Source organism: Bos indicus, chromosome 3, assembly GCF_029378745.1.
Source record: "Bos indicus isolate NIAB-ARS_2022 breed Sahiwal x Tharparkar chromosome 3, NIAB-ARS_B.indTharparkar_mat_pri_1.0, whole genome shotgun sequence".
Taxonomy (NCBI): domain Eukaryota; kingdom Metazoa; phylum Chordata; class Mammalia; order Artiodactyla; family Bovidae; genus Bos; species Bos indicus.
The window spans coordinates 29781226-29797067 of NC_091762.1; the positions used below are offsets into that span (position 1 = coordinate 29781226).

At 45.0% G+C, this 15842-nt stretch overlaps 2 protein-coding genes across 6 annotated transcripts in view; both read right to left on the bottom strand.

Moving 5' to 3' along the window:
- Positions 1–319: 319 nt before the first annotated feature.
- Positions 320–3386, bottom strand: OLFML3 (olfactomedin like 3). The gene is made up of 3 exons (XM_019956771.2): positions 3138–3386; positions 1921–2206; positions 320–1611 (listed from the first exon to the last, which is right to left on the bottom strand). The coding sequence occupies exons 1-3, from the start codon at positions 3249–3251 to the stop codon at positions 791–793; spliced, it is 1221 nt and encodes a 406-aa protein (XP_019812330.1). The 5' UTR covers positions 3252–3386; the 3' UTR covers positions 320–790.
- A 1538-nt stretch (positions 3387–4924) lies between these two features.
- HIPK1 (homeodomain interacting protein kinase 1) overlaps positions 4925–15842 on the bottom strand; it is a 54221-nt gene continuing 43303 nt past the window's right edge. For 4 of the 5 annotated variants that reach the window (XM_070785880.1, XM_019956768.2, XM_019956769.2 and 1 more), the window contains 5 exons: positions 15457–15639; positions 14774–14980; positions 12898–13139; positions 10754–10884; positions 4925–9656 (listed from right to left, as the gene is read on the bottom strand). In XM_070785880.1, coding sequence (XP_070641981.1) covers positions 9168–9656; positions 10754–10884; positions 12898–13139; positions 14774–14980; positions 15457–15639 — 1252 coding nt within the window. In that variant the 3' untranslated portion in view covers positions 4925–9167. Of the gene's footprint in view, positions 9657–9941; positions 10047–10753; positions 10885–12897; positions 13140–14773; positions 14981–15456; positions 15640–15842 lie in introns of all 5 variants that reach the window. The other variant, XM_019956770.2, reaches the window with a different exon arrangement.

The window sequence follows — 15842 nt, forward strand, 5'->3', positions numbered from 1 at the left end:
AATTGGAATTGGAAGCTCTGCCCCTGGGCCCCAGTCCCGTGGCTACAGGCGCGTTGCCATCTGGGGTTCTGGGAAGGCTGGTGTGGACAACGGTGGGTGTGGAGGGAAGCCTTTCGCCCAACCTCCCTAAGTGGCGGATACCCCGCCTCCCCAGGCGCCTCCTGATGAAGTCTGTAACTAGAGTAGCCCCTCTGCCTTGGCCTGGGAGCCTATCCAAGGCCCTAATGTGGCTTAAGGAGTGGCTATGTGGCAGAGGAGAAAATGGACGATCATGGGGAGAAATCTGATCCAAGGGCTACCCCAAACACACACAGCCGAGGAGCAGTGGATTTTCCTTTTAATGCAAAAGTCTGCAGTACAGAATGAGTCCCATTCTCTAGGGCACTGAAGGGAAAGGGAGAGAGGGCAGAGCTAAAAGTCTCCTCCTCACCCTCTCTCCCCTGACTCCCACTAAGGCCAGAAATATTCTGTTGCCTGATCATTGTGGTTGCCCCCATATATTTAAGGGTCAGAGCTCTGGAACTGGGTCGTCTTTCACTGGCTTGTAATTTGTTTACATGGGGCAGCAGAGGAGTGAACATTTGGGGCTTGCTTTCTTTTAGCTCAGAAAGGATTCCTTAAGATCTGGAGTCCCATGTGAAATGCATGGGGCCGGGAGAATTTAGCTTCCATGGATTAAAAACACGAGATTTGAATCACAACTTGCCCACATCTGGAGAATGAAGAGCAGGAAACTTAGGATATAAATGTATGGAGGTGAAAGAAATTCAAAAAAATAAGACCAGCTCCCTCAAACTTCTTCCTCTTTCTTCCTCATCTCCAGCTTATAGACAATCTGGTAGCCATCATCCCAGGCGTAGAGCTGGCGCTCACGGGGGTTATAGCGCAGGCTGGCATGGGCACCATATCGGCGGGGGAAATAAGGGAGTGCTGCCCTTTCAGGGGTCAGGGTGCCGCTGGCATCAAAGGAGCACTGGATGCGGGCACGGCTGGCGGGGCGGGTATTATAGACGACGTAGAGGGTCCCACAGATGACAAAGGCGGCCTCGGCATTCTCGCGGGGACACGGGGTATCCCACTGCTGCTCTGTGTCCAGTGTCTGTGGGTCTAACTTGGCCAGACACAAGTGCCTGTCATCCTCCCGGGTGGCATAGACAGCCCAAAGGCCCTCCTCGTCAGCCGCCAGGTCTATGTATGTGTCTGCCGTCAGCCCATATGGGGGGATCAAGCCCTCCGCTGGGAACACTGAACTGTCCACCACTGTCCGGTTTGCCAGGTGGAACTTAATGAGCTGCAAAGTGTTCTGCAACTCACCGCCCCCTCCAGGCCCTCCAGGGGGCCTCCGGGCATAATACAGAAAGCCACCATACACCAGCTGGCCCGTGCCTACCCAGGGGAAGGGCACCCGGACCCGGGAAGCCTTCCGGGCGGCCATGGCAAGGGTGAAGTCACGCAGTCTTGGGAAGACAAAGGCTGTGTCGTTCTGGGTCCCATCTAACACGTAGATCTTCTCTGCTGGGCCCAGTGGATCCTTTGTCCATAGACCGGCTGGGCCACCAAACCGCTTCAGGATCTTCATTGATCTCACCTGAGAGATTGTGTAGCCACAGTCTCGTGGGAAAGGAGAAAAACACAGGACAAGGAAATACAGGCAAGAGTTAGATGCTCACTGTAGGAACCTCCCTGGGTGGGCAGTTTGGACAAGAGCGGGCATTTGCCCAGTGAATACCTCTACTCTATGGAAGACTGGGAGAAAGGGCACCAGAGGCCTGGGTCCCCAGAAACTCTCCTTAATGAACCTGGTATTACAGAGATTTCCCTAAAAGAGACTCCAGAAGATACAGCCAAATAGACTGGGATAAGGAGAAAAAAGGGAAAAACTCAAGGAAGAACACAGGGGTCTGTCTCAGATTAGCTTACCTGTTATCATATCGTACTTCTCATTTCTTCTGCCCTTGCCTTTGGTCCCAGGGCCTCCGGTCACCTTCTCATCAACCTCTACACATGGCAGGGCCGGATTCTGGGTCTCTAGATAGTCCACCTCCCGCTCCAGACGGTCTACTCTCCCGGAGATGGTGTCAGCTTCAGTTCTGAGCGCCTCCCGTTCCTTCTCGGCCACCTCCAACAGCGGCAGCATCTTGTTCTTGAAGTCCCGCAGCTCAGCAGCATGCCGACTACTCTGGTCCTGGCACTGGGCCAGCCGTTCCTGAAGGGATGGGGCAGCAGGAAGGAGGGCTGCAGGGTCACAACTCCCAGGCAGGAAGAGGCCCGAGCAGGGAGTCGGGAATGGAAAAGGCACAAACTCAGGCAGTCATCAGCATTCCCCGCAATCCCCACAGAAAGGAAACAAAATGTTCAAGACGCTAAATGTGCAAAGAGCTGGGCTAAGACCCACGCAGGCCCCTATCCTGACTTTGCATCCTCTGGCCTGCTCTCTGTGAGCAGTGCCACCGAATCATCTGAGCCTCTAGGGCAGTCTAAGTGCATGAGGGTGAGAAGGGATCTCTGCTCCATTATGCTATCCCCCTCTTAGGAATTAGGATGCTACAGGCTCCAAGCCATTAAATAGCAAGTTGCAGATTCTCTGAGAACTTCCAACTTTTAGTAGAACCATCAGCTCCTCTTGAGATGGATAAATCCTTGCAATTCTAGCTCTCATTTCCACTCTGTTCCCTTATCCCATTTAATCCCAGGGGTGAAACACAGAGGTCTATTTGCTTTAGAACTGCACTATGAATGTCGGCTTCCCTGGTGGCTCAGTGGTAAAGAATTCGGCTGCAATGCAGGAGATGCAGAAGACTTGGGTTCAATCCCTGGGTCCGGAAGACCCCCTAGAGGAGGAAATGGCAACCCATTCCAGTATTCTTACCTTAAGAATCCCATGGACAGAGGAGCCTGGTGGGCTACAGTTCATGGGGTTTCAAGAGTCGGACAAGTCTGAGCACACATGCACTGCACTCTATGGATGTGGGGAAAGAGGAAGACTTGCAATTCTGAGAATCCTTATTAAAAGATGGAGGTTTCTGTAGGTACTTACAGAGCCTAATTTGTCATCCATCCCCAGGTCCCTGACAAACTGGGTGAATCAACTTAGAAGATATGGAATCCTTCCGGGCTGGGCCAGAAGAGTCACTTACCTCTAAGGCAGCTAATCGGCGTTCCATGTATTCCACAAGGTGGTGCTGCTGTCCTTGAAGGGGTCCCAACCATGACAAAAGGAGCAGGATGAGGAGCGGAGTGCGGGGCCCCATGGCAGTGGAATAGTAGGGCCAGAGTGTGTGCGGTCGGCCTCTTGCACTCAAGCCGGCGGGTTAGCTTTGGAGGCGGGCTGGGGGCGGTGCCTTCTCTCCTTCTCCATCTCTGGTCTCTCTCACTACTCTGGAATGCTTTCAGTCTCTTTAAGGCCCCAGCCCCCTCCTTTCCGCCTGGACTGATCAAACACAGATGGCCCCATTGCAGAGCAGCCAGAAGCTTTAACCACTTCCTGCCTAGGCTGCAGAAGGGGACTGGAAACCCTAGGGCAAAGGCCTTCTGGGCAGTCATCCAGGAAAAGGAGCTAGCAGGGGGAGGCAGAAACCCCAGAGAAAACTCAGCAAACTGTTATTTCTGCTTTAGAATGCTTCCGACGCTGACTTCAGAAACATTCTTCATTTATCCTTTCCTTTCCCAGCAATAATACCATGGATTGTTTTCTGCCTTTGGTGGAAGCTGGAAGCAGGGGAGATGAGGTCTGAGGGGAAGAGGTGGGAAAAAAGGCCAGAGTGCTCACGTCTGTAGTACCTTCCTCTACAGCTCACTGGCGCCACCTTGTGCTAAGCACCCGGTATCATCTCAGAATTAACAGGAAAACCAAGGCTTAGACTTCACCTCCAGTGGAAAATTTTCCACAAGGCAAGCCAAGTAGACCGAATTTACAAGGGTTTTCATGATTAAAATGCACCTTTCCCCACGGACTATCCAATTACTTAAGGAGCCTCTCCTTGATTTAGCCTAAGAAAGACAATGTAACCGAGATCAGAACTAAAGAAACAAAAAAACCCAAAACAGGTCACTGAGAAATTAGTAAATTAATTCTTGATTATCTGGAAGAGAGCCTGACAGCAGAGTCATTCTATATAGTCTTCCTTTGCCTGAAAGCTCCTAGAATATTATCTTACCAAAACTAGGGAGTGTTCAGTGCACACTAATTTTACACTCATTTAGGGGGAAAAAATCTGAAAAATGTATGTTTGTGGTCTAAATTAAATGTATTCTGACTTCCCTAGTAATGGGAGAGAACAGACTATTGATAATTTCTCTTGGTTACGGCTCCAAAGGGCATTTCTGTTTTTTCATTTCTGTTTTCCAACTATGACTGCAGGAGCCCCAAATGAATTAATGGCCACTGTAAGATAGACTTGTCTTGAAACACATACGTCAAAAGAAGTCAAATGAACATAGCATGTATTCAGAGACCCATGGTGATGACTCTAGACAAATCAGGATTTTAATCATGAGAAATCTGATCAGAAATTCTCCTCTAAAAAACAGACAAACAAAAACTAGTCTTCTAACCGTACAGCTTGAAAGGAGGGGAAAATAGCATCATCTTGTGGTTATTCTTATTTTCATTTTGGTACTTTAAATGTTTGGTGGAACATGCTAGGAAGCAGTTTCATTAATGAATGTCAGAAGTTTCTGCCTTTTCCAAAGGGCTAGATCCAGATGCTCTTAAGTTAGGGCCCTGGACACTCCATTCTGGGGAAGTGTCCCCTATCAGGCCCTAGCCATTTCTCCTGTGGATTTGTATGAAGATTTGTATGAAGAAGGAACTTGTCTCTAACATTCTACCAGTCTTCAGATGCAACGTATTCAGCCACTCCAAAGAGGCCATTGTCGATCCTCTTTGCACCCTTGTAACACAAGTCAAAACCAGTCACATGAATCAGAAAATTTACCCATTTTATTGATGCATTGCAATTGCTCTACATTTTACCATATTATGTAGAAAATACTGAAAATACAAGCTACTTTGTAAAACCAAAGACAAACATTGAATCCAAAGATAAACTATGTTTTACACAATGGACCCTTTTCCCGTAGTTAGTATTAAATTTTAAATATCTATTTTTTTTGTTAAAATGATTATTTTACATACTCCCTAAGTACATCTGCGTTACAAACATAGCTCAGTAATTCTCAGAAACTGTTTCTAAAGGCTTGTTGTAAAAGAAAGCGCACAACCAGAAAAGGGAGAAAGCAAAAAAAGTTTAAATCACACACAATAACTAGCATATCAAATACATTTAATAAAGTTGGAATTCCATTGCAATATCAAGGATTCAAAGCAGAAATACTAACGTTACATATAATGTACATAAAATGTACTGCTACATGTAGTGAGATTATTTTTCAAGCTGAATCAAAACCACACATTATATAAAGTTTAGCAACAAACAACCATGTAGACATGCTGCACCATCCATCAGTTTAAAACAGAATCGAAATAGGAAGCAGGCTTGGGTCATTCCTGTCACTGAGAGGCAATTTCATTTCCTATCCTAAAACAAACCATCCTAACCAGTGGGTTTCTGCGTAATAATGCTGAATAGAACACACATTACTGCACTTGCCTGGCTAAGGGCAGTCGAGCTAGCCCCTCCAGTGGAGGGCGATGGATGGCCAGAACGGTTTAAATGGCGTTCTCCTTCCTGGGGCTGAGGTTTTAGCTGAGCACTGACCAACTCTGGAGCGATCAAGTGTCCTGATGAGCCCAGAGTGGCTGCACCTTCCCACTTTCTCCCTCACCCCTGAAGTGGGGAAGCTGGAAATACAAGCTCTGAGAGGACTTAAAGCCTTAAGCCGGTCTGAGGTCAGGCCTCTGTGACCTGGGCCAGCTGCTCACTTTATTCACGGGGCTTCCCTCACCCTGTCAGGGCTAGCAATGTTAAGCCCCAGAGACAGAATCTAAGCCACATTGAGCACATACGCATTCAGCAGACACAGATGAATTTCCATCTTGGTAAATCTGAAACGCCAATTTGCAAAATTAAAACTGAAGATCTCTAAAATTCTTAAAGCCACACACTGCTAGTAAGGTGACTATGGTAACAATATAAGCTCTGGGTATTATTGTCTTCTCCCCATGAAGACTCCTATCTTAAGTGGTATCCATTTACCAGACTGAAGGCGGGGGGGTCGGGGCGGGGGGGGCACGGGAGTGGCGTGTTTTGTGTCCCCCCGCCCCCCTGCATCTCATTTCTTACAAAAACAACAAATCTTATCCCTTGTAGAGGAAAGATAAGGAACAAAAAAAGTTTCCATAGATCTGCCTTTGAGAAAGAAAATGAGAATGTTTGGCAAAAAGAGTTTTACACAAAGATCACCCACGCTGACACAAAAAACTGTATAATACTAGTGACAGAAACTGTACAAACTGCTTGGGTATCTTGACCAATACAGTGCTGAGAACAGAACTCAATATAATGATGAAAAGAAAGTAGAAAAACATCATGTTCCTGGTAGGCTGTTCTGACTATCTGCCCCATCCTGAAAGCCCTTCCTCCTTCCAATGAAGAAATTCCAAATACCTTGACAGCTCCTCGGTGTTCAACCTGGTACAGAGCTTGCTGACCAGGTCCCATGAAGTCTCCCATCTCCATCCTGCACCTCCTTGACACCATCTCTACAAAGAACCAGTCCTAGACATATCCCTCAAATCTATAACCTTCAGTTCAGATGGAACACATCCACGTCTTAGGGTTAACCTTCTTCCCTCAAATCTTTACGGGCAGGAACTTTGCCATCCCCAGTACCCTCTTCTTGACCCAGATCCGTGCAGGAGCTGAGAGTACAAGGACAATTTCACAGTTTGAAGGGCCCCAAGAATACAGAAGTTGTTAAAAAGAAACCTCAGAAGTCCAATGACTCAACAGGCTTTGGTTCCTTCTTTATATTCTTCACCGGTTAAGAAGCCTTTCTGTGAGTTCCCTGTCACCAGCGGCATCACAAAACTCCTCCTCATAGTATTGGGGACATGGTAAGCAATACAACAGGCTCTTTGGTATAAACACATCTGTTACATGTTTTTTTCAACAAGCAAATATTTTACTAGGAATGTTGACTATTCGCAGGAAGGACTGCCACATGGGAAAAGGAAAAAATCAATCATCTAAAAGTGATTGCACATACTTAAAAAAATGGGGGGGGGGGATGCATATTTAATATTGACTTGACTCCTCTCACCTGCTTCCTAAATTCTCACAGAAGCAAGGTAGCAATGCACAGTGAGAGAGCCACATAGGGAAAATGCTTCTGTGAGAACACAGCTGAGAATCCAAAACAGAAAGGGGTAGAGGTGGTGGTAAAAGAGAGAAGCTACTGTTTTTGTTGTCCAATGTCGGCAGGGAAACTGAGAATAATGCATATACACAACACAGCTACTAATCCTGTTCTGATAAATCCCGGTGAACAGCTTTGGGTCCACGGGGGCTTGCTGGTCCGTCCTAAGGCAAGCTCACTGTAAACTCTATGAACCACTACATTATCATATAAGGCACTACAATAAGGGAAGGAGGAGAAAGGGAAGGAAGAGACACACACTGAACAACTCCTCACCAGACACACCTGTGCAAAACAATTCCAAGGGTCTCCTCTCCTTGCAGGCAATGCCCCTGCTCACTCAGCACTACAGTAATATGCTCTATTATAATCGCAATTAGTTCACATACATTCCAACAAGTATCAGTTCATTTGGTTTAAATACAATGGAGACATCAATTTTATCTCCGGGGTAACACTGGAGGATCAGATACACACTAAATACACAATTCAAGTGTAATCACTACACATTTGATTACAAATAACATTTTGGGTTAGCAGGAAAAATTGCTTGTTATAGTCTTCTAATCAGTATGTACATATTTAATTATGCAAAATATTAAAACACCACCATTACAAAACTTCTAAAATATTTTTAAATTCAGTAATAAATTTTTAAAATATTTTTTGCAATTCCTACATGCACTTATTATATAAGTCTTAGTAAGAGAGCATTCAATTTGCTGCTGGCATACAAAGAAAGCTACTTTTAAGTATAAAAGCTATACACAACGTTCTTATCTGATTTCAGATCCTTTAGCTTTCTCCCCAAATAAATCACATAGAACAAAGGGAGAGATGAGGCAAAGAGAGAAAGAGGTGTATTATTGAAAATTCATACTAATCTTCAGGCAAAGCTCATCAATGCCAGTATCACATAATACAAAGAGAGCTTGCATATAATAAAACCACCACCACCATACAATAATAACCACCTTAATGGCTTTTCCAAGAATAAAATTGAAGCTGAATCAGAGAAAGACTTTTTTTTAAATAATTTAAAAAGAATGCACAGGGCTTCATTTAAAAAGAACACCCGGTGCTTTCATGGTAGGTATGGATTCTCTCACACTAAGTTACCAGCAAATGGTGAGCTGCCTTTTTAACACTACTTTATAATAAACACAGGAGCAACTGAGAGAATCCCAATAGTAACACAGAGTAGTATGTAACCAGTTTTGCAAAAATAAAAATTTCCCACTAAATATAACATGACATGAAACAAAACTAAAACACCGTAAGCTTAAATGTCCCATTAGCAAAGGTAAAATTCTGAGAAATGCGAGACAGTAAAATACAGACTTGTGCAAGCTGCTCTTAAGAGAAGCAATTAAGTCTTGGTTTTTAAACAAGCAGAAAGTAATGGTTTTCCTTTCCTTACTTGTTACCAAGTCCTCCTATCACCGTTTTTCCTCTGACCAGGAATTACAATAAAATAAAGTTAAATAAAAAGATACTTCACTTGTTTTTAAAAGCATTTATAGAAATCAAGTCAGAGAGGGAAAATATTTTTCAAAGGTAACTTCAGAATGATCTCTCTTCCTTGGTAACTGCAGACGATGGGCATCTGAACTCTTCCAAATACCAAAAATGCTGTCACAAAAATAAAGAATTAAAAAACAGGGCAGACTTTGGGAGACTACAACAATGCAGTCAATACTGAGACAGGTTCCCCAGAGAAAAGCCTTCTGCTTCAGTGGGCCCCTGTGGAGCAAATTGCTGGCTAAGGAGTTTCAGGAGAGGGTAAGGGAGGGGCTCATGACAGCCCATTAAGAACTCTGCCCCCTCCCCTCCCTTATGCTCACCAACTACAAGTAAGAATACTGGCTGATCTTGGTAGGACTCAGTGGGTATCCAGTGTAAATGGTCGAGCCTCGGGAAGACCCAATGTAAGACTGGGTGGCAAACTGGTGTTGGTACTGAGCAGGGGCCACGCTGGCAGAAGTGAGGAGACTGGGCCCAACACTGACAGGGACCTGGTGCACCAGAGTGCTCGGATGGGTGGCATAGGCTGCAGCGTGCCTTGAGGAGCCCTGGGGGGAGAAGAGATGAGCAATGGAGGTGGTGGAGCCCAATGCAGCCGCAGAGGTGGGGGCAGCATACGTATACAGATGAGGCTGGCTCGGCAGGTGAGCAGGGGCTGGGGCCAGGTGGGGGTGCCCCGTCGAGTGTAGTGGGCTGCCATGCTGGAAGGCGTAGGGGGCTTGGGAGAGCGGGGCCACAAATGCCTGCTGCCTGCGGGGGGCAGGGTTGCTGCTTCTCTCCTGCGAGGTTGGAGCTGATGATGACTGCTGGTTCTGGAAGGAGGAAGAAGGGAGTGAGGAATCTTGAGGTCACTAATGGCCAATTTTGAGAGTTGAGGTTCTAAAGTAAACTGCTTCTGGGCTGCCAGGGCACAGATCTCCCAGACTGGCAATGCTGTCAGAAGGCGGCCATCCATCCCTCTGCCTCCTGGCAGAACAGATCCTAACCCAGCCCAAACAGCAGCAGTTTGTTCTCCAGTATGACAGAGAAAAGGGGGAAATCAAGAGTTCACAGGGGTTACCCACTCCTACGAGTGAGCAACTGTCGACTCAACTCACCCTATTCTGGCGTCAGTGACTTTGAATCTTCCCTACCCTCTCTTCCTTGCCATTGTTTCTTTTGTTCTCCTCTAAGTTCTTCGCATCCCTCTTGAATTGTGGTGCCTAAAACACATGCACTAACTCGAACGCACATCTGCACTTGTATGTGCTCTCTCTCTCACACACACACACACGTGTACACAAACCCACAGTTACACCCTCACAGTTACACTTTCTCACTGCTAATAGCTTCCATACAAGCACCATAATTTTAGCTGAGGAAAAAGTGAACACAAATAGAGTAGGGACCCTCCCCACCCATCAGAAGATCAGATGCGGGGAGAAGAGCCCGAAATCCAGACTCAAGCAACATGTAAGACTAGAACCAGTAGATTAAGTGTACAGACAGCTTTTCACTGTCCCTTGCTTCAAGTAAACAGTATGAGGCTCAAGTTATTTATGACCCAGGAGATAAAAGAAGAGAATCTGGTCTCAACGCTGGTGGTAGTGCGGAACTAGGCATGGACTAAAGCATCCTTGGTGCTTTCTAAATTCCAGACATTTCTCTAATTACCCAGGACAGACTCGGAAGGTCTGATGGAAAACCTGGATCGTATACTCTGAACACACTCATGGAGGGAATAAAGAGACACAGCACATGCAGATACGATGCGGGCCATGGAACACCAAGCTGTTTAACACAAAAGGTGCTTCATTTGGCTTTATTCAGCAATCCAGCCAGAAGCAGGTTTCTCCAGAAAGCAACAATAGGGGGGATCCCAAACAGAAAGCAGCAGCCCCTAGCTGCTAAGGGTAAGCCCCTAGCTTACCTGGCTAAGGTTGAGTGGCTGCGCTGCACTGGTCCCCCCGCGTTGAGCTCGGTACCCTGTGGGGGTGATACAGCATCCAGATGACTGCCCACTCACTGAAGCCACTGGCTTGGTCTTACTGCTCAGGAGACCTAAAAAAAGGGTCAGCTAGGCCTTAGTTATGAGCGGACATGGGCTCAGTATCACTGAGCTAAACCTCACATGGCACCACATTAATCAGTCCATGTCTATATGAAGTTTGCAAGAGTTAAGGTTGCATGTGTATCTTATCTCCTCAATTATATTTACACCAGAGGAACAAAAACTATATTATCTCTTTTTGTCCTCCTACAGAGCTCCAAGAGGGTCTTCAGAAGGGTCACTTCAGTAAATGGTATCTGATCCCCAGTAAAGTGTTAAGGTACTATTAGAAATATAAACGCAAGTAAGAACAGACCCTGCTCCCAAGAAGCCTAGGGTTTTATGTATGAAGGAATTAAACAAGAAGAGAAATGACAATGTGAAACTGAGTAAGATACTGGTAATACTTCGGAACATTAAGGTGTCAAAGGGGTTTAAAGGAAGACAAGATTGTATCTTGTTGGGCATTCACTGTCTCTTGAAATTCGAAGAAACTACAGCTGAATATAAGCATGATCAGTTTTCAAAATTTTGCTTCCTTCTGTGGCCTCATGAGGAAAACTGGAGCATATATTCAGTGACTGGCGGAGCATCCTATTTACTTTGGACCCAGTACAGGACAGAGCTCCTAGTAATGCTGCTCAGGGATTTTCCAGTGGCTTAGTGGTAAAGAATACGCCTGCCAATGCAGGAGTCCTGGGTTCGATCCCTGGATCGGAAAGATCCCTTGGAAGAGGGAATGGCAACCCACTCCAGTCTTCTTGCCTGGAGAATTCCAAGGACAGAGGAGCCTCGTGGGCTATAGCCCATAGGGTTGCAGAGTCAGACATGACTGAAGCAACTTAACACAGCTTGGCATCAGAAAGGTTTGCCTTGTCTGCAGTGGACAGCTACTTCTGAGGAGAAGAGCCACATGTCACCCTCAAACTAGAACCCTGCTTATGTCTCTGGTAGTATTATAATTCACAGTAAAATACTAAGTTATAGAAGTATGGAAGGGATGGCTATATTGATGCCAAAAATTCACAGGCCTCTCTATAAAGAGATTATAAAGTTGCCACTGAAAAAGAGCTGCGTCGACAAGGACTATATTTTCTGGGCCCCCTCGCTTCTAGGTGGGGCCATGTGATGAGTTTTCACTATTTCTGGGGCTAAAGAAGTTACAACTGTGTGTGCCCGCTCCATACTTCCTTCTGACTGGATACTGAGGATTCCAAGGCTCTGATCCCTAACTTACTGCAGGCCTACCAACCAGGAGCACTGGGAACTCATGTGAGTAAGGAGAAAATTTCTATCATGTTAAGCCAGGAAAACTGGGGTTTATTATTACAGTTTGCATTTCATTACCCAATAACTAAACCAGGAAGCCTAACCCCAGCATCTCACAGAACAAAAAAAGATGGAGGTAATTCGGTTGATAATACAACCCATAAAAGCATCACTGCTATGCCATTGGGTAAGAAAAGATCTAAAATACCTACTGCTTTCCAAAACAGCTTTTGTAATCATTTTTAATATTATCAGTATTCAATATTACCCTATTTGTGGACTGTCAAATTTGAATCACCTGTGGCAAAAAAAAAAAACCTGCCTGCGAATTCTCCATGCCTCCCATAACATATGTCTTATCTACCTTCTTCCATCAACGGTGAGTACATTTCTGAGACTCCAAGCTCATTTTTATATTAATCCAAGCAAAATGAACACAAGGAGATAAAAACTGATGGCAAAAAATAATCTCCCATTACAAGGAACTGATTCCTGAATTAGGTAAGTTTTAGGAAACTCTGTACCGCTAGTCTGTACCACTGGCACAAGCTGCTGCTGTTGTTTAGTTGCTCAGTCGTGTCCGTCTCTTTGCAACCCTATGGACTTCTGTCCCTGGGATTTCCCAGGCAGAATACTGGAGTGGGTTGCCATTTGCCTCTCCAGGGGATCTTCCTGACCCAGGGACCGAACAGGGATGTGTGTACTAAGGAACACACATTAAAGGAGAATTCAGTTCCAGCTATGACAATACTCACCTGAGGCCTGGGTTGCTACAGTGCAGTCACCAAGCTGAGTTTTCAGTGGAGGTACAATGATGGTGCGGGTGCCAGGGCCATCTCCCACGACTCTGCCAGGCCCCTCTGGAAGGGACCCACTATTGCCCCGGAGAGCACTCAGGGTCTCAGTGGAGTACGGACTGCTCAAGGAAGAGTCAGAGTCTGGAGAATCATTGACAGTGACGTAACTGATGACATTAGACCTTGCCTTCAGGCCAGAGCTGAGGAGAAGAAAAATACATGAAAATTCAACCTTCTTACAGCAATGTTTCTTTGCTAGTCTCTAGTCCTCTTGTAACAGCAATGATGATAATCATTGTGATAGTAATAATTAACAGTAGTGGCAACAAATTTCTGAATACTTTTTATGCGTCAAGCACTATTCTTACACTCTACATGTATTTCATTGAATCCTCACAACACTTCCATGAAGCAGGTACTCGATCCGCGTTTTGCAGAGAAGGAAACTGAGGCAGAGGGAGATTAAGAAACTTGACTGCAGTCATGCAAGTGGTACGTGGTGAAGACAGGATTCAGACTCAGGACAGAATGACTCCAAAGTACACACTTTTAACAACTATTCTATGTTGCCTCGTAGCCATTCCTATTCACAGTAATTTCAACAGTATTCTTTCAAACACCACCTTTTTTCATATCACCCTGCTAGACTATACAGAGAAGGCAGTGGCACCCCACTCCGATACCCTTGCCTGGAAAATCCATGGACGGAGGCGCATGGTAGGCTCCAGTCCATGGGATCGCTAAGAGTCGGACACGACTGAGTGACTGCACTTTCATGCACTGGAGAAGGAATGGCAACCCACTCCAGTGTTCTTGCCTGGAGAATTCCAGGGACGGGGGAGCCTGGTGGGCTGCTGTCTATGGGGTCACAGAGTCAGACACGACTGAAGCAACTTAGCAGCAGCAGCAACAGCTAGACTATAAGCAGTTCCTTACTGTATCTAACTAAACTTTTCATTATAGGTGTTTTTTAAAAAAGTTTCTTCACAAACTGATCCCTACCTTACTACTTTTACTTTTTCCTTAATTTTAAATAGGCTTTGTTCCAGTCAAAGCAATCCTGCTGGTTATATAATTTTTGTCATTACTATGTTCCTCAGTGGAAAATTTACTTTTTTCTTCCCCAAATCAGTTCAATGACCACTCTCAAAACTTAGTTATCACCTCTTCTATATGCCAAACACCAAAAACCCAATGAAAAAGAACACAGAACAATCAAGGCAACTTTATGCTCAGACCAAGAGAGGTGTGTATCACAGTCCTTGAATGTATCCACTCTCTCTTAGTTCACTGCTCAATTAAACTTGGATTAAGGTGTTGGGATAAAAGGAAACAATCTGGTACTTAAATTCTTAAGCTGAATGATCATGTAGCAGTAGGGGGAAAGAAGGCAGCCCTACTTAAACTCTACCTCTTCCAACGAGGTCTGTTTACATAAAAAACTACATGAATTTCAAATAATCTCATATCTTCCAACTTGTTCCAATCAACTGTTGTTTATATGCTTCTGTTACAGTATCTGTTTTCAGACTCTGAAGTTCCTTAAAAGCAGGGGATCATGTCTATAGTATATAATGTGCATTCTAAGCCAGAGTAGCCTGAGTAACCATCAAATGTATCTGAACGAATGACTTAACTGATGAACGTAAGTAATATTAAAGAAAACCTGACAATGTTCAGTGATGGAAACTTCAGTGTTCTGGCCCACTCACAAAAGGCCATGCTTCCAAAATAGCCCTTTTCAGTCATTCCTTTCACAGCCACTATTCTGAAGCCAATAGACTAAGACCAAGAGTAGGAGCCACAGAGCCAGGGAAACTTTCACCTGTCTTACCTATTGGGTTTGTATTTGTTGTCCTCTTCCTCATCAGTGTCGCTGCGGATGGTGATGACACTCACAGCAGGGCTGGGAGTATCTGGAATGATGATTGGCTGATGCTGATCCTGAACAGGAACTAGGGAATTATAAGAAGATGTAGTACGGAGGGGGCTGCTCCCAACCAGAGAGTAGACTTGAGACGGCAGAACATCCAGAGAGGACCTGCAACAACAAGTCATAAGAAAGCTCATTCAGGCTTGGTCCCCCAAACTATAATAGATAACTTACCCCCAGAACTCTTTGATTTCTTTTTACCAAATCATTAAGCCAATATATTTAACTATAAAAGTTATAAACTAACTGCTCTAGCCAGAGTTTCCAGGGGCAAGAACACCAAAATTAGAATACAGATTTTATTTTTGTATGCCTTTTTACCCTGTGGTTAAATTTCACTGTGTAAAGTGGGCAAAAAAATAAAACATCAGCCAAAATCAGGCTGGATTCAAAGTAGCAGCAGAAAGAAATGATTAGTGTAACCAGGACACCTCTGTTCTGTGTGCATGCCCAAAGGTTAGCTCTTTTCAATTTGGCAGCTTCTTGCTGCTTCATACCAAAAGTGTCTATACTCCACACTCTAAATGCCAGGCAACATCTCTCTCAAACTGGCAGTTTAACTATCAGCCCTAACAGAGACTTACTTAGAAGAGACTGGAGCAGACTGTTTATTCTTCTTTGAAGGAAGGGAACTGGATTGTTGTTGTCTGACAACATGGGCAACGCCAACATTAAGGGGCTGAGCAGTGGCCAATGTCACGTGGTTCGTCAGCAAGGATGGCTGCTGCATGATAGTGCTGTACTGGTTGCCATGAGAGTGGGCATTCCTGTATCAACAGAAAGAGAAGCGTGAATGCCGAAAACGCTCAGAAATTAGGACCACATAGGTACAAAAAGCAATGAAAACAACCAAATAAATATTTTTTATTTAAGGCTGGGCATCTGGATTATAAAGCTTTGGGGGCTTTCACTGTATGGTTTCTAATTGTAGAAGACTTCCTTTAAATCTGAAGAAATCAATTCCTGAACT

Excerpts from the sequence above, each read along its gene's own strand:
- OLFML3 (XM_019956771.2), bottom strand. The coding sequence starts at position 3,251 with ATGGGGCCCCGCACTCCGCTCCTCATCCTGCTCCTTTTGTCATGGTTG. Across the intron at positions 2,207-3,137 it reads GCCGATTAGCTGCCTTAGAG|GAACGGCTGGCCCAGTGCCA; the intron begins GTAAGTGACTCT and ends CCATCCCTTCAG. Across the intron at positions 1,612-1,920 it reads GAAGTACGATATGATAACAG|ACTGTGGCTACACAATCTCT; the intron begins GTAAGCTAATCT and ends CTTTCCCACGAG.